Source organism: Danio rerio, chromosome 22, assembly GCF_052040795.2.
Source record: "Danio rerio strain M-AB ecotype USA chromosome 22, GRCz13ab, whole genome shotgun sequence".
In the NCBI taxonomy this organism is placed as follows: Eukaryota; Metazoa; Chordata; class Actinopteri; order Cypriniformes; family Danionidae; genus Danio; species Danio rerio.
This window is the reverse complement of record NC_141042.1, coordinates 20148915-20169547: the sequence shown is the minus strand read 5'-3', so window position 1 is coordinate 20169547 and position 20633 is coordinate 20148915. Positions and strand designations below refer to the sequence as shown.

The following is a 20633-nucleotide window of genomic DNA, read 5'->3' as shown; positions in this document are numbered from 1 at the left end:
GATTCAAAACGAACTTTATTGCTACCATTTCGGTTTGCTAGAGCAAATGCCCTTGTCGGTGAAACTCGCTGACAAAATAGTAAAACAAAGCATCCTGTGAAGTGTTTTGATACGAAATATTGTTCTTTAGAGCATAATTTTGCTTTTAAAATATGGCTGCTAAGATTTTCCCTGTCGTCAAGTAAGTGTTTATGTGTTGTTTTTGTATCTGAAGCTGGTTGCTAACTAAGTTAGCACACAAGTGTCTGTTTGGGTTTAAGTGTTTTTTTTATACTTTATACATTATTATACTTTATATAATTATATTATATATATATATCTGTATTTACATTAAAATTAAATTACCTCGTATTTTAGTTGCTATTTTTACCTATAATGTCGTTTAAATATAGCTAGCATGCTAATTACTCAATTCAGCAATAACTTTGACAGTAAAAATGTTAAATCCTGTTTTGTATTAGAGTTAATCATATATATTTTAAGTAATCATCATATATTTGGGGTCATAATAACCTGAGAAGCTTGTAAACATGCTCTCTTTCCTTCAGCTTTAACGTACTTTGAATGGCTGTATTTGTGATGAAGGTAAAGTTGTTTCCAGTCAAATAAATAGTGCTAATGTTGTTTTCGAGTCATACTTGCATATGATTTCAGACAGAACCTTCAAAATAATAGAGGTAAAGTTGGTTTTATATTTAGACATTCTCCTCGATAATATAATTATCTTTGCAAATTTTAAATGGGGAAATCATACTAGCAGAATTAGGATATCTTGCGTCCAAAAAAAAAAAAAAAAGTTAAGAAAACGGCCGTTTTTCGGTGTTTCTTTTGATTACAAAAAAACATGATTTTAATAATAACTTTTAATCATTTTATATATATATATATATATATATATATATATATATATATATATATATATGTATATGTATGTGTGTGTGTGTATATAAATAATAACTATACTATTTATATAATTACAAAGTTTACATATTCTGTCATTTGATCAGTTATGAGGCTTACATTCATTGCGTATGCATAAATTAAATAAAAACGTAAATTAGCAGTATTATTAGACTTTTGTCAATAAAATAAGGTCATAGTTCGCTGCCAAACATTGTTGCTGTGCACGCTGTCAAGCTGTGCACCTGATGCTGAGCAAAGATAGCCATTTCCGAGTAGCACCTGGTTTGCATGATTGTTTCCGAGCAAGGCCTTGACAGTAATAATAATAATAATGTTATTATTAATAATAATTTATGTTTATAGTTCACTGCCAAACTTATTGCTGCTGTACACCTGATGCTGAGCAAAGATATACATCTGTGAGCAGCACCTGGTTTCCATGATTGTTTCAGAGCTACTGTAGGCTTAAATAATATAATTATTATTGTTATTATTAATAATAATCATTTTAGCACGTGATGCCCACAGAGAGCACTATGCCAAATTAAGTTCTGTTTAACCTATTTCTGCTTAAATTGTAGAAAATCTTTAAAACGACATGACTAATCAAGACTTTTATTTGGAGAATTACACTTATTAATAACTTGGTTCTTATAAACGATCATTTTATAAAATACATTATTTACAGATCTACTGAAGAATAAGACGAATGACATCAATAACTATAATATATTAAGATTTTATATAAACTATAAATAAGAACATTTAAAGTAATAGAACATTATCTGTAAAACAAATCTAAACTGTTATATAGGCTACAGGCTAAATAAAGGCACCTTGTCAGAGATTTACATCGTGTGCGTTAAAGAGGCAATGAATGTAAGCCTGATAACTGATCAAATGACAGAATATGTAAACTTAGTTTATATAATTATATACATATAACTAAATATTAATAATTCAAAGCCTGGGTATTGTCCTCAGAGGGCTCTTATTTTGGGGGCTACGTCACAAGCTCAGATTTGGTTGACCAATCAGAGGAAAATGGACATTTTAGCACCGCCTACATGAGAATAATGAATTTTAATTGTTTTTTTTTTTTTTAGTTAAAAAATGGATATGGATTTAATTTAGCAGCCAATGATTATCAAAGTACAGCATTGTTTACAGTAAATTTGATGGTGCTAATGTTGTTTTGAAGTCATACTTCCATGCTAATTCTGACCTAATATTCAAATTAGCATGGAAAGCAATAGAAACAGTTAAATAAAGGAATGTGCAAATATAAAACCAACTTTACCTCATTGTATTTGTGTTTCTTTATGTTTTAGGTTTGCAACAAAAGTGACCATTGCGGGAGGAGCCCTGTATGTGGCATATGATTCAGGACTTCTTGGAGGTAGTAATGAGGGATCTGTGGCCTTGGCCCGAGCTAAATCAGCCATACCACCTGCTGTGGATGAGTGGATGAAGTACTTTGGCTTCGAGGTATGAAAAGAAATGAAACTAAGTGTATGATTGATAACGAAAGTAGAACTTGACTTTTTGATGAAGTGTAAGGCTACAGTATATGGCAGATGGCAGCACTGACATTATTGAATAAAAAGAGAGATAGCGGGGAAGTCTTTTGGGTAATTAAATAGTCTTGATGCACAGAAGACTGTTTACATATGGTATTAAAATGCATCGCAACACCTTCACACAAAACTCACGATTTCAGATTTTAAAAAAAGAGCATTTCATAAACTAAGGATGAAACATTTACACACAAATGAATCACAGTTTCATGGTTTTCATTGTTGACGCGCTAGACTCAGATGGAGGGCAGGAAGTGATTCTCCTACATAGGAATCGCTATCAGAACATCAATTGTTCTGCAAACAAATGTTTGCATATGTATGTAGACTGTATATATCAAGTATGTAGACTGCGTCCATGCTTTTGTATGCTTTCATGTCTGCGTGGGGAAAAACTTGTAATTTATAATAAACATGTTTTTGAACCACATAGTAAAGTGTATAACGTGTTTAACTCTTAGTTAACGGATGCTATAAAATACTGTAGCATAGTACACTGATAGACTGTAATAAATACTGTAACATTATTATAATCTGTGGTGCATGGTAATGGTGTTATAGTGTAGAAAACTTAAGCCTATTCAATAATTTGTTTATTGCTACAGTTGTGTCATACCACAGCAACAATATAATTACTACGACAGTTTAATTCAAGTAATTATTTATTGTATGCTTCCGGACACTAGTATATACTATGGTATTTTTTTCATGGAATGTAATGTATTTTAAATATAAAAATATTTTAGCTCAGTAGAAAACTTGGTCCTCTTCATGATATAAGGATCACGCTCGGCATATGTGGTTATTTTCTATTTATATCTTCTTTAAAAAATGGTATAAATCCCAAAAAATGAACTTTCTTCTATAACTCTCATTCATTCATTCACCATAACCATGTGATTGAAAACAACCTTTTTTAATTTATTATTTATCTCTGCTCAGTAACCAAATAATACAGCTCAAAATAAAATTAAAAGAAAGAAATGTCAATTTATCTCTTTGAATTGAAGAAAAGTGAAATCTTTTTCGACTTAAACCCAATTAATATGTTAACAATGAAAACAAAATGATTTTGTCTATTTGGGAATTAATATACGATGTATATAAAGAAAGCAGTTAAAGGATGCTGGACAAACGCGTTTTTGATCAACTGTTATACAAAATTGTTCTGTATGTTCATTTTGTGGATTTATTTAAACTTTTTGGACCCAAGTAGTGTAAAAAGACAACTAGTTAGCTTTAGTATTATAGCTACCTCACCTTTTGAAAATTAAAAAGGATATCTGCGGGGCCTTAAAATGTCTTAAATCTCAAAAGCTAAATTGTAGACCTTAAAAAGTATAAAATATACTGAAATGTTGTGTTGTTGGTCTTAAATCTTTTTTTTTATTTTTCCTTTGTTCATTTATAGCTACCCAATCTGGCCATTGACATGCATACAATCACCAACAGTACATCTCAATAAAACTTTATATTTAAAAATAGCATTTAATTATTTTCGTTACAGCAACATTTGCTTAAGAGTTCTTATAAGTTTTTTTTTATTATTAAATTATTATTATTGTAGACTGAAGTAATTGACTGCTATGTTTTGTTTTATTCTTAGGGTTATAAGGTTTGTGAATGGATGTATTTGAAAAGTACAAAATTATATATTCAAACAAAATGATTATTATTGTTTTATTAAATATATTACATTTTTATCCTTTTTTTAATAGGGCGAGTGAAAATCTTTTTTAACTGGGATATTAGAAAAAAAAAAAATTCATAGCATTTCACCCAGTATAAGTCTTAAAATTTATTCATAATGCTCTTAAAAATGTCTTAAAATGTCTTAAATTTAACTTAGTGAAACCTTCAGAAACCCTGATTTAAGTGAATTTGAGAATTAAAGTTTTGTTTACAAACAGCTTGGTTAATCTCTGCATCTTTATCAACAACTTGTCTTGTCATTTAAGAATTAGGTCAAGTCATTTTGTGTGCATTCGAATGCTTTTGACCACTTGAGCATTTCTACTACAAGCAATCCAATCTGGTATAATCAAACAGGGCCTCACACTTCTTGTAAATAAAAAGTCTTAACTAACCTTTGAATTGCAATAAGTGTTTTATTTTATTTTTATTTTATTTTATTTTTTTGCTAACCAAATACTTCTTCATATTATACCATGTTTTATCAAAGTCAAACTATTATAATGATCTTTAATATAATATTTTAGCTTCCAGCAACCCCCAAAATTGAGTTCTCCCCATTGGATGCTTGGAACTCAGGTAAATGCCTCTGTATTTAGTGACAATTATATGTAATTAATTTTACTACACACAGTATATGAATATACTATAGTTATGTAATCGCTCCATTTCTTTCCCCCAACTCAGGGGTCCAGAAGTCTATCCACGCTTTATCGGTTGCTCCGTCCACAGTTGGTGACTACACCAAACAAGGCCTGCAGTATGTCAAAGACCTGTCAAAATGAATCTTCAGCATTAGTGTAATATGCTATCAAGAAATTTCAATCATTGAGAAGACTTGGACAAATCAAGAAGCGATTTCCACTTCATATATACATCACAGACTGAATTCCACTCACTTTTGAGAAACAACTATTGGAAATAATGAAGATTATACTTGTGCAAACCTAAATATGTCCTTGTTATTGCACATGTTGTCCAGATAGAAATACAATTGTCAAAAATGAACCCTAATTTCAAATAATAAGAGCGCCTTCTTTGTGTATTGTTACTCAACACTTGTATTTATTTGGGAAATCTTTTCCTGGAAATGCTCTGTTCTGGTATTGTCCCATCTGTAATTTTACAAAAGCACTATAACAGAGGTTTGTATAGTTTCCTGTATTGCTCTGTCTAATGTAAAAATATATTGCGTCAAATATTTTGAGGGATGTCTTTTTTTTTTCTGTGTGATTTGCATGGTTCTACTACTACTTTACAAGAAAATGACGTACGGAAACAATTGGATGATCAGTTAACCACATCAAATGCTTCATTAGTAACACTATTCATTTTTACCACAGAGTAAAGCTGCATTCGTGTGAAGTTAGACCTCAACCCCTTTTTTCGCCTCTTGACTCATTTTGAAAGTCATGCAGAGGTCATTTATATATATTTGTATTACCAGAAAATATGCTCAGACCATGTGTGTGCCTGGAAACTATTTCAGTTTTCTTCGTTTTTTAGTTTGTTGTGCCCTACATAGTTAAGCAAGAAAGCAAAGCATGTGATATGATCAAAAATGTCATGTACCACAATATACAGTCTTATCGTGATTGTTTTTAATCTGGGTTTTTAGGACAATTGGGGTTTAAGTTTCTGAGAATTTAGACCTTAAAGTGCTCAAACTTAAAGTAGAGCTGGACGATGTTTTAAATACGTTTCTTAACTTTGGCCAATACAATATAATTCTGATGTCGATCTTTGGATGAAAAATACATTTTTTTATTGTTAGTTGCAAAGTAATTGATTTAAGAATAGTGTTTTTATATATTTTTAAAAAAACTTCTTGCATTGAGTGTTGTGTTAATACTGTAATTGGTGAAATCTGTCTTTTGGTGCTGACTTTAATATCAATGTCAAGCACATCCTGCTTGCCTTTGGGGGTGAAAATTAATATTTTTGATGAATTCTGAGAGCTCCCTCATCCAGACTTCAAGTCACAATATACACAAATATCCTGAAAAAAAGAGCATGTAGTGGTTCAATCAGAATATTATGAATATTATTGTCCTCAGTGTCATTATAGGGTGCGCATTGACCAGAGCACTACTGTTTTCATGCATGTCGCACTCAGTTGAATGCATCCATTGTATACGTCAACGCACATTTCTTGTAAATGACCCCCCTATACTGACAAAACTGATTGGAAAAAAATAGTTTCATGTGCATGCAAAGGAATTCTTGTAGCATAATAACATTCTGAATAAACCACTGAAGCTGTTTGGTCTGTTTTGATACTTTTAGGAACTTTAAACAGATTGTCACCATTGCTATATATGAAGGATAAGAGAGCTCTCAGATTACAATTTGTATTTCGAAGACCAATGAAGGTCTCACAGGTTCGGAATCAGAACAAACTGAGGGAAAGTAATTAATAACATAATTTTCATTTTGGAGTGAATTAACCCTTTAAAGCAGGGGTCACCAACTTTATATTTGGATATCTATCTTCCTGCAGATTTCAGTTGCAATTCCAATCAAACACATGTCTGTAATTATCAAGTGCTGTCTCGGGTCCTAAATAAATGGGTTCAGTTGTATTTGATCAGGGTTGGAGCTGAAAGGTAGAAATCAATGGCTGTTTTCACCTGTTTACTCCATGCGTATTTTTATTTATTTATATTTTCAGGTCAGATAGCTATCCAATCATGATATGGGCAGCTGTAAACGTCCTCTGAAACATATTTGAGTGTGATATAAATCCGATCTCCTTTGCAGGAGTTACAATATCCAGTTCTCAAAAGTCTTGTGCACAAATGTTCTCTGTGTGTTTCACGGCCTTCTTTCAGTGGCTTCAAAATTTTAGTTTTTCCCCTACCACGCATTAACGTTTCTTTCTCAAAAACACAAACACATACAAACATGCTGCTTAAGTATTATTGTAGCCTAACTTGTGCTGTTTACAGTGTTATCACACTTTAGCCATTAATATGTTTTAAAGATACTGAAAACAAGACAAATGTCAGTGCATGTCAAAACTTCTCCAGAGCCCCAAAACACCCTCAGACCCCAGAGGGTTAATGCAGCTTTAAAAAAAAAAATTATTACATAATTTAAATTGATTATTAAACTGTATACACTACGATATATTGACAAAGCATGAAAGAATGACAACAAATAGAAGTGTGTGTTTGTGTGTTTTAAAGTGTATGAACTTGCATTGTGGGAGATGGTTAAAGAAATCTATTGGCTTTAGTTTTGCTAGCGTTTTTTTCCACACCCTAACAATTACAATTCAGATAGCTATTGTTTAAAACAAGCCTCAAAATGAGTAAATACTCTTTAAACAAATAAACTTCATTGAGACATTTGCCAAAAAGCCTAAAACTAATGAGACAAAAACTAATCCTAATGGCTACCATTCAAGGTGTTTTAAACAATTTGTGTTTTAAACAATTTTATCTAACAGACTAGCATAAATAAGCAGACATCTCCATTCTCACGAGTTTGAGTTTTCTCACCTTTTCAACCAAGTTTATTCAACCAAGGTAATTTGGAAACATGTTCAGTGCTGTTGCGAAAAGGCTACTGTGTAAATCCCTGTCCTGCTCATTTAAATTATTTGATTAATGATTTAACAGTTCAATATAGGCTTCTCTGAAACTGAATATCTCACTTTAATTTTATGTAGGCTAGATTATTATTTTATTAGACAATCCAGGTAGTGATTTGGCATTGTTAAAGCATATAGCGGATTTGTTTTGAAGCACTTCACCTGAAATGTTATTCATTCTTCTATTTTGTTTAGAAGGTAGTTGACCAAGAAAAATATTTAAACAAAGAGGCTATATATATGTAAAAAATATTTTTTTTTAAAGAAAATTTAACAAATTATATTTTTATTTGAGCTCGTCAACTACTCAACTGTGCGGGTGGATGATTTTTGGTTAGTGGAAAGTAAGGATTTAATCAGTGCTTCACTAATTGTATTGTATCACAATTTTCTGTCATATATTTACACATTTTTTTAATATGTCATAATTTTACATAAGCGTCTGGTTTTCTCTTGGTGCTGATGTGCTTTATTACATTTAGATTTCAACAAAATAGTAAAATTAAAAAGAAAATGAATTATGTCATAACGAATGCCCTTAAATAACGTAGCCTTTGACAGTAAGCATCCATGTTTCTTTATCATTGCGGGAAGGGGGCGGGGCTGGATTTGTGCATACCTTGGAATAAAATCCTGCAGGCGCCCCTTTTATAGCCTGCACATAAAATAATTAAAATGGCAAATAAGATATATACAGTAGTTCACGCTTCTGTAAATAATAAGATTAATTAACTACATGTGGTTTGTCTGGCGCTTTAGTCAACGTAATCTAGTTAAATTTGCATATAGCGTGTGATTTGAAGATCGGAATCATAATTGTTTAGCAGAGATGCCTTGAAGTGTTGAAATGTAAATGGATCTGTTTTCACAATTCAAGGATTCACAAATACAAAAAAAAAAAAAAAAAAAAGAATGAAGTTATGAAGTGAAGTAATCAGGCCCTATATGAGCTTGTACTAATACAACACCACACCAGATGCTCTTTCTGGAGCAATTTCTTCTTTTTTTTCTTTTTTTTCTGTTGTTATTTTCAACATGGGTTCCTTCATGCATCAAGATCATTTTTGTCTGTAAGGGACAGATTTAAATATGTAAGCTAAATGTTCTTTGATGAAAGGAATTCTTTGCTATAGAGACTTTTTATACACCCTGACCAATCGATTGCTTGTGTCTCCAGGACTTTGTAAGTGTAAAGTGTCCTCTCAAGCTTTTTTTTTCCCCCTCTCTCATGCATAAATTTTTAAAAGACAAGACAGTTTTGTAACTTAGGATGTGGTTGATGTCAGTGTGCTTTAGCTGCGGTTGAGAATCAAACAGCCCCTCGAACAGTTTCACTCTCTCTGAAGTGGCACTTTAAAAGAAGGAAGTCATTGAGTTTTTATTGTTGTTTTCTCACATTTATTACAATGTTTAATCTGTAGCATATAAGTGGTACCATAAAAGTTTATTTTGATACAGGTGAGGTTAACACAGGCATCAGGAACCTCCACGGATCACCTTTTTTATCCAGTGGGTGTATTTGGAAATCTGAGTGTAAATATTTGGAGTATTGGGGTAGTCGCAGCGGCCCATGTTGAAAGAGACGATGCCCACTGCTTGTCCACTGCACACCAGCGGCCCACCTGAATCCCCCTGCAATGATAATGTGTTTAAGAGTGATTAACAATCACATTAGTATTGAGTTCTGAAGAGTATCCACCATTTTCTGCATGTTATGGCTGTTTGAAATTATGGGTTGCACTTCCTGTGTGGGGAACACACCGAAAGTGAACCGAAAGTAAGGCTTTGCTAAAAATAATCCATACTGTATCTATAGGCAAACTAACTGTTAGCAGACTAACATTGTGGTCTTTTGAGTTTGCTATGTTTTGTTCCTTCAGACTATTTTCTTTTTGTATGTTATACAGAACAACAACAATAAGGCTCGCTTTAAGATTTTTTGGGTGATTTATGATCTGTTAACAATGATTCAATTTGAATAAGTTTGTTTTTAAACATTGAATAAATGTACTGTGAGGAGAATAACTCCACCTCATTGGTTACATACAGAAAAAGGTGGACAGACTCTTGAACGTTCACCAAAACATCGATAGATTCTGTAGATGTACCTGGCAAGCGCCACTTTTGGTCTCATAGCCTCCAGCACAGAGAATATTGTCAGGCAGTTCAACATTGATTTTTTTCCACACTGATTGGCAGACGGTTTTGTTGATAGTCAACACATCTGTCACCAGAAGATCGTTCACAGTGTTGTCTTTTTCAGTTTTCCCCCATCCTGCAACCAGACACTTGGACTTCGGTTTCAGCGGTTTGTCCTTGCTCGGGATTGTGACGAGTTTTACATCTTTGCCTATCTTCACCTTCTTGTACAGCTAGAATTTCAGAAAGGAAAAGGGAGGTCTTCAGGATTAGCATTGTAAAAATTATTTAAAGTTTACAATTAATATAATAATCATTATTGAAAAAAAATATTGCAAATTATACATTTAAATTAAGATAAAAATAAAATACTCTTATTTGTTACAAAATAATAATATTTGATTATACCATTATTCTTTGGTTACAATTAAAATGTAAATATATATATATATATATATATATATATATATATATATATATATATATATATATATATATATATATATATATATATATATATACACACACACACACACACACACACAAAAAATGATTAGCCCCTTTAAGCTAAATTTTTTCTTTTCTGTCTACAGAACAAACCATCGTTATACAATAACTGGCCTAATTACCCTAACCTGCCTAATTAACCTAGTTAAGTCTTTTAATCTTCTTTTAAGCTCTACAGAAGTATCTTGAAAAATATCTAGTAAAATATTATTTACTGTCATCATGGCAAAGATGAAATAAATCAGTTATTAGAAATGAGCTATTAAAACTATTATGTTTAGAAATGTGTTGAAAAAAAATCTTCTCTCCACATCCAAATCTCTCTACATTGGTTACCAGTTGAAGCTCAGATCAAATTCAAACCACTGATGTTTGCTTAGAGGATGGCCACTGGCACTGCACCCTCTTACCTCCACCTACTCCTGAAGGTTTACATCTCCTTTAGGGGCCCACGGTCAGGGTGTGAGCACTGTCTTGCGGTGCCATCGCAGAGACGCTACAAGTTAGTTACTTTCCAAAACCTTTTCATTTAATGGTTCTTACTGGTGAAATGATCTTTCTATTCCCACTCGAACTGTGGATACACTCGTATCTTTTAAACGACAATGAGAAACCTCTTCTCTTCAGAGAACACCTGCCCCGGTGAAGGAAGCATTTTCTTTCTCTTTCCCTCTCAAAAAAAAAAAAAAAAAATCCTACCCTAGCACTAAATTCTCAAAGCATGAAAAGGTAACTTTAATTAATTAGCACTTCTTCTGAATACCTCCTCACTTTGGACAAATGTCTATTAGATGACTAAATGTAAATGTAGTCAACAATGAAGCCAAATATGGAGCTAATCTAAAAAAAAAAAAAAAACTAATGATTACAGTCCAAAATTAGTACACCCAAATTTTATATAGGATAAAAATACTAAATAAAAATTTAAAGAAGAGCAAAATTCAAGAGAAACTAAAAAATCTGTAAATGTTTTGTAAGAATGTAGTTTTTCCCAATATCTCACATTAATTTAAATGTCTTTTATCTTTCTAAAGATGTTCAACTAATGTTTTATTTTAATAAATATATGTTTAATAATTTATAAAAATATGACATATTTACTGAAAAAATAGATAAAAATCAATATATGTCAAATATTTTACAACTTATATATATACATTATCTACAGAATATTTGACCTTAAATTTTTTTTTTTTTTTTTACTTTGCACTTATTTATGAAATATTGTACCTTTAGAAGCATGATGTCTTTCCCAGTTTTTACAGATTTGTAGGATGGATGTATATGCTTATTTTGCACTCTGTAACGTTTCACATTTGTCCCTTTTGGACTGATGTCATGGGTTCCCAGGATCACACTCATATTGCCTCTATAATCATAAGACAAGCATAAACACAAATGACCAAACAGTTCCATTAGACAACAAACATATTCCAGTTCAACAGCAGCCTCTTACTGTTTATTGCAGTGTGCAGCCGTGAGCACGTAACTTGGATCAATCAGAAATCCTCCACATTTGTGTTCTCCATTAATCTGCACTGATGCCATGTACAGCAAAGAGCTCTTCTTAGCCTTTTTGCCATTGATGATATCAGCTCCGAATGCACCTAAAACAGTGACAATTAACCACAAATTGTAATCGTTTAATCAGTAAAGCTAGATTTTACTAACCAGTCAGTGCCAAGCTTATCAGAGTTACTGAGAGCAGCAGGCTGATCGCTTTAGTCATCTTGGTAAAAAATGCACTTGGTGAAGACCACCACTCACTTATATAGGTCTTCAGCCACACCACATAAGTGACTCATCCTGTGTCAGTGTTGATGCATTGCTCCATTTGGTGAAGTAAAGTTTGCCTTTAGTACAAGATGTTCTTCAGCAAATCTTGGTAAAACCTAGGATTTTGAATATAATTGAATTTCTTTGGCAGTAATTTTCTACTCAGCTCGTTATAGGGAATGGGTTGCATACAAATGCTTGTTTCCAACACGGATTAGAAATGGAAAAAGTGGCAAGTAATTGTCACAATTTTATTATGAATCTTTAATTCTGACTTTATTATTTCCTCATTTGTATCTCACAGTTGTCAGTTTACATCATTAAAATGACTTGCTGTAGCTATATAAGCAGTCAAAAACATATATATATATATATATATATATATATATATATATATATATATATATATATATATATATATATATGTAATTTTTTTTTAATTATTTTTTTTTTTTTTCTGTGGGACAAGATTATGGAGGGCTTCGGTTCACCCAGCAATCATTATTTTCTCATGTCAAGTCATATGACGTTTTTTTTTTCTTTGGAATAAAGGCCTGGATGTTTTCAACAACCTAATAATGAACATGCATGACTCAAAAAAAAGCACAGCTATGAAGTTATCATTCCCTTTAGTAGACTTTTAATTCAAGCCACCGCAACAAGATTAGCTGAAATTAAAACTAAATACTTCTTTAGAATTTTTTAAAGAAATAATGAGCTGTTTGTTGTGGTCTACAGAAGAAAAATCATCATGTCAGTTCACCCTCTCTGAAGTGGCACTTTAAAAGAGGGAAATGCAGACTCATTGCTTATTTTTATTGTTGTTTTTTTTCACATTTACTACAATCTATATTGAGATCTGTATCTTCAAAAATACATATCATAAATGCTTATGTTAATACAGGCATCAGTCACCTCCATGGATCATCTTTTTGATCCAGTAGGTGTATTTGGAAATCTGAGTGTAAATATTTGGAGCATTGGGGTAGTCGCATCGGCCCATGTTGAAAGAGACAATGCCCACTGCTTGCTCACTGCACACTAGCTGCCCACCCGAATCACCCTGCAATGATAATGTGATTAGGAGTGATTAACAGTCACATTAGTATTGGGTTCTGAAGAGGTTCCACCTTTTTTTCAGCATGCGATGGCTGTGTTTGAAATTATGGGTTGCACTTCGCGTTAGGAGAACTTCCATTAAAAGAGCCCCTATTTTGCATTATAAAAGGTCATATTTGGTTTTGGGGGATCTCCAACAACTGGCTGATATGCATGCAAGGTCAAAAATATACATTTGTTTCCAAACCCCTCTTTAACACTTACCCCAAGAAATAACAAGGACACACAATCAGTATTAATCCACACAGTGTTAAAAAGCTGAACTATTTTGAAAATTGACTGTGCCGCGTGTATAGGAACAGGTGATGGTGGCTATAGCAAAGACAAACAGCAGAGGATCGCGAGTTCAGAAATGCAATGTAAATCGGTATAGGAAGAAACACACGTTGCATTTTCAATTTGGTTTTGGTGACTATGTGAAAAGCCCCATGAAGGTTTAACCTGAGAGATACAGTACAAGCACTGATCTGTAATAGATATGTGATTACAAGCTGCGCAGGACAATTACAACTTATAACACACAATTAAACAGGCATTTTGCAAACTACACAAAACGAGGCAACAATTTTAATTACACTTACATCTTATGATCCGAAGGAAGAAGAAACTGGTCCATTTTAGCTGTAACGGTTACTGACAAAGTCCCATACATGATAGTCCCTGCTGCCCCTTGCATTAATAGCAAATGTAACCAGCTTAGGTTTTGTATCAAAAATCAACACATGGTTGGCTATATTTTGGTATCATTGTAAAAATAAACTTTAACCCTTTTATTCCCCGCAGCCAAATCTCCATCTGTCAGTGATCGTCATCTTCACTTCATGATCAGTCCTGTGATCCCCCGCACTCAGCTAATGTATGAAGGGAAATGCGCGTTCACAATTTACCTGATCTTGAACTACATATTTGGTGATGTGCCGTATCAATGTCGATGCGTTCAAGCAAAAGATCTGATTCCAACTCAATTAATTTAGTCGACTATTTCGTTAAAGAATAAATAGTGTTGATAGTGTTAATAGCTAGATGTTTTTATTCACTTGGTGCTGTGTTACACACGCATGGATGGTCATTTTTAAAAACCCAACATATGGGGCTCTATAAATGAACTAAAAATAATACGGCTAAAATAATCCTTATCTATTTGCAAATCTCAGTAAAAGGTAATTTTGACAGTGCTTTATTTATATGACCAACTTTGTGGTCTTTTGAGTTCACTGTGTTTTTTTCCTTCAGATTATGGCTTGTTTTCAGATTTTGGGGTTATTTGTGATATGCTAACGATAATTTGTTAAATCTGCTAAGTTTGTTTTTTAAAACCGGATAGATGTACTGTAAGGAGAATAACTTCACCTCGTTGGTTGCATACAGAAAAAGGTAGATAGACTCTTGAACGTTCAACAAAATATCAATGGGTTTTGTTGATGTACCTGCCAAGTGCCATTCTCGTAGCCTCCAGCACAGAGGATATTGTCAGGCAGTTTAACATAGATTTTTAAACATAGGTTTTGTTGATAATCAACACGTCTGTCACTAGAAGATCATTCTCTGTTGTGTGTTTTTCAGTTTTCCCCCATCCCGCGACCATGAATTCGGCTTCAGCGGTTTGTCCTTGCTTGGGATTGTGATGAGTTTTAAAAAATAATTATTAAAAATAATCATTATTTTTATTAGAAAAATGTAAAGTAAATTATACTTTTAAATTTAGATTAAAATGTAATGCTATTATTAAGCATTTTAAAATGTAAGTGTTTTAAAATGTACAGTCTTGAGTCATTCTGTCACGTGATGAACGAATGACTCGAGAATCAGAAGACTCGAAAGGTGAACAAATTATCATGGCTCCTATCGGCTCTGACTGTGTACATTGGTTAAGATTATATGTGACTATCAGTGTAACGTAGGGATGTAACGGTATCAGAACTTCACATTACAATAATACCTCGGTATGAATGGCACGGTGCGGTATTTATTGAATAATTTACAGGAAAAACAAAACTAATGAAAAGACTTGAAAAAAGTGCCAAAAGTGTATTTACCTTAGCATTGAACATATCAATGACATACAAATTAGCCATCTATCTGTAAGTTTCAAAACAGGAACTTCAATTTCAACTTAAACAAAAAACTATTAAACTATATAAAAAAATAAAGTTTCAATTTAGTATTGTTGAAAACTCATCACATTCAACATTTAATCACTCACTCACTTAGATAAAGATGTGTTTTTTAAGGAAAATTATCATATAACTATAATCTGGAAAAAGCTGGGATCTCTGGGCATGTCCCCTGCAACAGAAAAAAAACCCTCTCATTTGGGACTGAGGTTTCTGGGACAGAGAGATATGATTTAGCCAAGGTTGACAGCAGTGGGTAACGTTGTGCATTGTCTTTCCACCACTTGAGAGGACAAGCCATGAGTGAGATAGAGGTCTCTTTGCGGAACAAGTCAATGTCTGCATCAATCTAACTGCTGTGTTCTGCAGTCCCCATGACTGTTTTTAGTCGTATTCCCCAACTTATACTCCACCACAGTCTGGCAGTGCCTGCATACTGTTTTTTTCTTTGTCTGTAACCTTTTCTCCTTTTTCGTATCTTTTCAGAAAGAAACCGAAATGCTTCCACACATCCGATTTAAAACCCGCTTTAGGTTAGATAATTTCCAGCTCTTTTTCTTCCCCGCTACTAGCAACACACTCCATCTCCGCATTACTGGATCTGTAGTGACAACAGAAAGAAAAGGATGATGGCCACGCCTAGGCTGATGGGAATTGTAGTTCCCGCTACCTCGCTTCATTCGCCTAAGCAAACTTTTCTCAGAAATAGTTTTGAGTCATGCGCCTACAGTAATATTGAAAAAAATTACTATTGCAGTATGACGGTATTTACAATATTGTTACATCCCTAGTGTAACGTGAACGAACCACTGGCATTTGAAGACATGAAGAGGTGAGCTGAGCAAAGAGACAACAATACCGTCATAGACAAAAAAGCAGGTAAACACTGAATTATTTTCTGCTCCTTATAGTATTCTATTTATGACTTATTTGTCATGTGATCAACCTTTTGGGCTAGTTGTAGATGTGTTTGGAAGCAATTTGTAACATTTTAATAATATTTTGGCAAATTGAACCAAATGAATGAAATTACAAAAAAATATTCGTTCATCTCGATGAACGAGACTTAAAGATCCGAGTCAGTAAAACGAGCCGAACTTCCCATCACTACAGTGTTGGAAAAAAGGAATTTATTTTTATTACTTTTGTGTCTTTATTTTTTATTAGAGTAATGTGTAGACTAATAACAGATTAATCAACCTTTTTCTATTGTGTGATACCACATCTTGACCAGACACACTTTTTTTACCTCTTTTTTTTACTGCATACTTTTTATAAGGAACTTCTGACAAGTGGAAAAAGCAGAATAAGAATAATTTTAGGGCAGGGGCCCTTGTTTCAGTCTGCTGTTTAATACAAAGTCTAGACATGTCACAAATTGTCATGATGCTTGTAGAAGTTGTGAAATATATTTAAGATGCACGTAATTGTTCAGTTCTGGTATGCAGAGAAGGGTTGAAGAAAGAGGAAGTATGTCTGGGGTACAAGAGCCAAAGGACTGCGGAATGACTGATAAGTGACATTAAACCAAAACTCCACCTGTTAATATCAGTTGTGTATATATGCTGGAGTCTTGAAATGTATGTTAGTTGCAAACCTCTTGAATGTAATTTTTGTATTGCATTAGGGTAACGTAACCCAGAGCTCTGTCATCGAATTATTCATTTGTATCTAATAAATTACTAATATTTTTGGCATTGAAGAAAACCCTCTCTAGACCTTTTCTTATTGAACATGCATGGAATTAGCTAGATATTCCAACACCACGGTGGACATTTCAACAAGACAATGATCCAAAAGACAGCCAAGGAAACTCTCAAATGCTTTCAGAGAAAGAAAATCAAGCTGTAGATTGGCCCAGCTATCACTTGACTTGAATCCTATATAAAATACAAATTAAAGACGAGACCCAATGAACCATCAAGAGTAATTTCAGTAGTTCAGTACTTTCACCTTGTGTCATCCCATACACACAGATTTTTTTTTTTTTTTTTTGGTTTTGTTACATTTTTATGCTTGTATTGTTTGGGTTCTTACCAAAATCTGGTTCAATTCATGTCAACAGCTCATTGGAGGTCTTCAGCCACTCCACATACAAGTGACTTATCCTGACAGTCAGTGTTAAAGCATGGCTGCATGTGGTGAAGTTTAGCTTGCCTTTAGTACAATATTTTCTCCAGCATATCTTTGTAAAACTTCAGATTTTTGATGTAATTGAATTTCTTTGGCAGTAATTTTCTACTCGGCTCCTTATGAGGAAACGACTTGCATATGGAAGCTTGTTTCGAACTCAGATTGGAAATGGAAAAATGGAATCTTACGATGAAGCGTTAGTTTTTAAAAAATCCGATTTTTTAAAGATTGGTTCTTGGTTAATTTTATTTATTTATTTATTTATTTATTTATTTTTTGAGTTTATAGGCCATTTCAGTGTGGTCATGTCATTGGCCCATAAACATTTCCTGCTTGTTGTCAAACTATTTCATAACTGTAACACTAGCCAATTCAATGATAACTTTACGTTAAAACACCTGCCATTGGATCATTTATCAATATTTGGAACTTTTAGATTTTTCAAAAGCTTTGAAAATTAAAAGATATAAAACAGGAAATATGTAAGTACCTTTGTTATCGTTTACATCCCTCAAAATGGTCTATATCTCATAGTTATGTCATTTAAATTACTTCCTGTAACTTAAATAACTCAAAAAATTAAGGTCACTCCGCAACCATTATTTTCTCATGTCAAGTCATATGACCTTTTTTTCATTTGTAATCTAGGCCTGTATACAGTATTTTCAATAGTCTAGTAATAAACATCCAAAAAAGCACAGTTATGAAGTTATTCCCTTTAGTAGGGCTGTGACTCAAACCACGGCAACAAGATTAGCTGAAATTAAAGCCAAATTCTTCTTTTGAATTTTTAAACGAAATGATGAGTCAATTAATTAGCAAAATGCTAAGCAAACTTTTATTTTTTTTCACAGATGAAAAAATATCATGCAAGTTTGCAGTTTTTTTTTTTTTTTTTGCATTGTAATGCCTTATACCAATAATCTGGTAACACTTTACAATAACAGTACATGGATAATAATGCATTTGTTTGTGAACTAAACATTACTATGAATCAATAATGAGTTAAGGTGTGCGCTAATCATGAACTAACTTTAAGTACATCATGAGTCACAAGAGTTCATGCGTGAATAACAGCTACCTCAATTACTAGTTAGTACATGTTGTTAGTTAATGTATTAATTAACATTTAAATTTGAGCTAAATGTAACCATCATGAATTCATGAGCTGGTAATGTATAATTTTGTCATGACTTTACTTGAAGGGGCACATTATCATTTACTCTTCCTCATGAACTCTTGTGTTCAAACTGTTCATGTTGATGTCGGCAGAACACTTTTCTATTGTTATTCAGTATAAACGCACTAGGTGGACGTGCATAAGGAGTTCATGAGTAGTTAAGAATGAGTTAAGGATGATGTTGTTAAGTCATCATGATATAATAATACATTACCATATCATGAGTTCATGATGGTTAAATTAAGCATAATCTAATGTGGTAATTAATACATTAATTAACAAACAATCATGCACTAACAAGTAATGGAGGTAGCTGTCATTCACACAATGAACTCATGACTAATGTTGTAGTTAAAGCTAGTTCATGATTAGCGCATGCATTAACTCATCATTAGTTCATAATAAAGTAATGTTTAGTTTAGGTATAAATACATCATTATTCATGCAATGTTATTGTATAGTATTACCAATTATCTTTAAGAGATATGAGAAACCCCCCACATATATGTTTTACATTGATCTAAACAGATATCATGGATTATTATTATTTTGTTACTTTTTCCCCATTTGATTAAATCACCCATAACTGCAACTGTGGAGAATAAAAACAAGATTTTATACCTCAAGAGTTCAAAAGACCAAAATGAAAAGGTTAAATAACTAATAAACCTGTCACATGAACATATGTGACCACAAGTGTGATGAGCAGGATTATAGTGAAGTGTTTCACTCTGCTAGTAACATGTGAACGTGTCGCTCGCCTTTGTATTACTCAAAGTGCAAGCCTCCAGTCACAGCAAACCACAAATCAGCATTTCCTGATTGATTTGTAATCAAGTGGGAGGTGTAAGAACTTGAATTAAAACACATTTTGCCACACTGTAAATCCAGAAAGTTAGGGTAACTCAAACCATTTGAGGAAATCGATTGCAACAAACCATTTAAGTTCAAAAACTAATCATAATGAGTACTGTGTACTTAATCCATTTGAGTAAACGAAGCAATCTGACCACAGTAAAACCCAACAAATGAAGTCAACTCAAACCAACTGAGTACTGTAAAACCCAATAAGTTAAGGCAACTCAAACCATTTGAGGAAACCGATTGCAACACACCATTTGAGTAAAAAAAAAAAAAAAACTAATCTATATGAGTACTGTGAACTCCTAATTTTCAGGTAAAGCAATGAGGTATTTAATTAACTTATGGCCTTCAACACTGAGTTCAAAACTCTTTTCAATTGAGTAGAATTACTTTCAGAAGATTTTATGTTGACGACACTCATTTCCTTTGATAAAGTTGACTGTTGTGTTTTACAGTGCATAGTATTCTAAAGAGCAAGAAATCATCAGAGTGAGTGAACCGTCACATTTGTAGGTCGATTTCTCTTGTAAAGTATAAACACCACTGTGTTTGTTGAAGCATTGTCCTCTGACCAGCCTCACATAGCAACGGCTCAGCCAATAGCTTGAGCGTGGGGGGCTGTCTGACCAAGATGAGGCAGGTGTTCTGAGTGGATTAATTTATCGTGATTTGGATTAGACTTTCAATACTTCAGGCAAATTCTCATATCTCTTAGGACAGTTTGCACACAACCTTAACTATGTATATTTTAATCCTTTTATATTTTAAAGGGACAGTTCTCCTAAAACTGAAAATTCTGTCAATTACTCAACTGGTTACAGGTTTTCAGCTTTTTTTTAAATTTAAAAAAAAAATTTTTTTTTTTTAGAATATCTTCTTTAGTGTCTTTACTTCTTTACTCATAATGGTTTGGAACCATTTGAGGGTGAGTAATAGTGAGAACATTATCATTTTTAGGTGAACTATAACTTTAAGTTGACTTCTTATTCTGGCAATATGTATTGCTTGATTTGCTTCTCTGCTGCAAGAATAGA

The 20633-nt window shown here is 33.0% G+C and overlaps 2 protein-coding genes across 2 annotated transcripts; one reads left to right on the top strand and one right to left on the bottom strand.

Moving 5' to 3' along the window:
• Window positions 1-5: 5 nt before the first annotated feature.
• micos13 (mitochondrial contact site and cristae organizing system subunit 13) lies at window positions 6-5303 on the top strand. The gene is made up of 4 exons (NM_001044873.2): window positions 6-181; window positions 2235-2391; window positions 4700-4751; window positions 4860-5303. Exons 1-4 carry the CDS (start codon window positions 153-155, stop codon window positions 4955-4957), a joined length of 336 nt encoding a protein of 111 aa, NP_001038338.1. The 5' UTR covers window positions 6-152; the 3' UTR covers window positions 4958-5303.
• A 3841-nt stretch (window positions 5304-9144) lies between these two features.
• On the bottom strand, window positions 9145-12305 carry LOC558805 (mast cell protease 4). The gene is made up of 5 exons (XM_087304255.1): window positions 12085-12305; window positions 11870-12020; window positions 11644-11782; window positions 9876-10139; window positions 9145-9399 (listed from the first exon to the last, which is right to left on the bottom strand). Exons 1-5 carry the CDS (start codon window positions 12140-12142, stop codon window positions 9244-9246), a joined length of 768 nt encoding a protein of 255 aa, XP_087160381.1. The 5' UTR covers window positions 12143-12305; the 3' UTR covers window positions 9145-9243.
• Between the last annotated feature and the right edge of the window lie 8328 nt (window positions 12306-20633).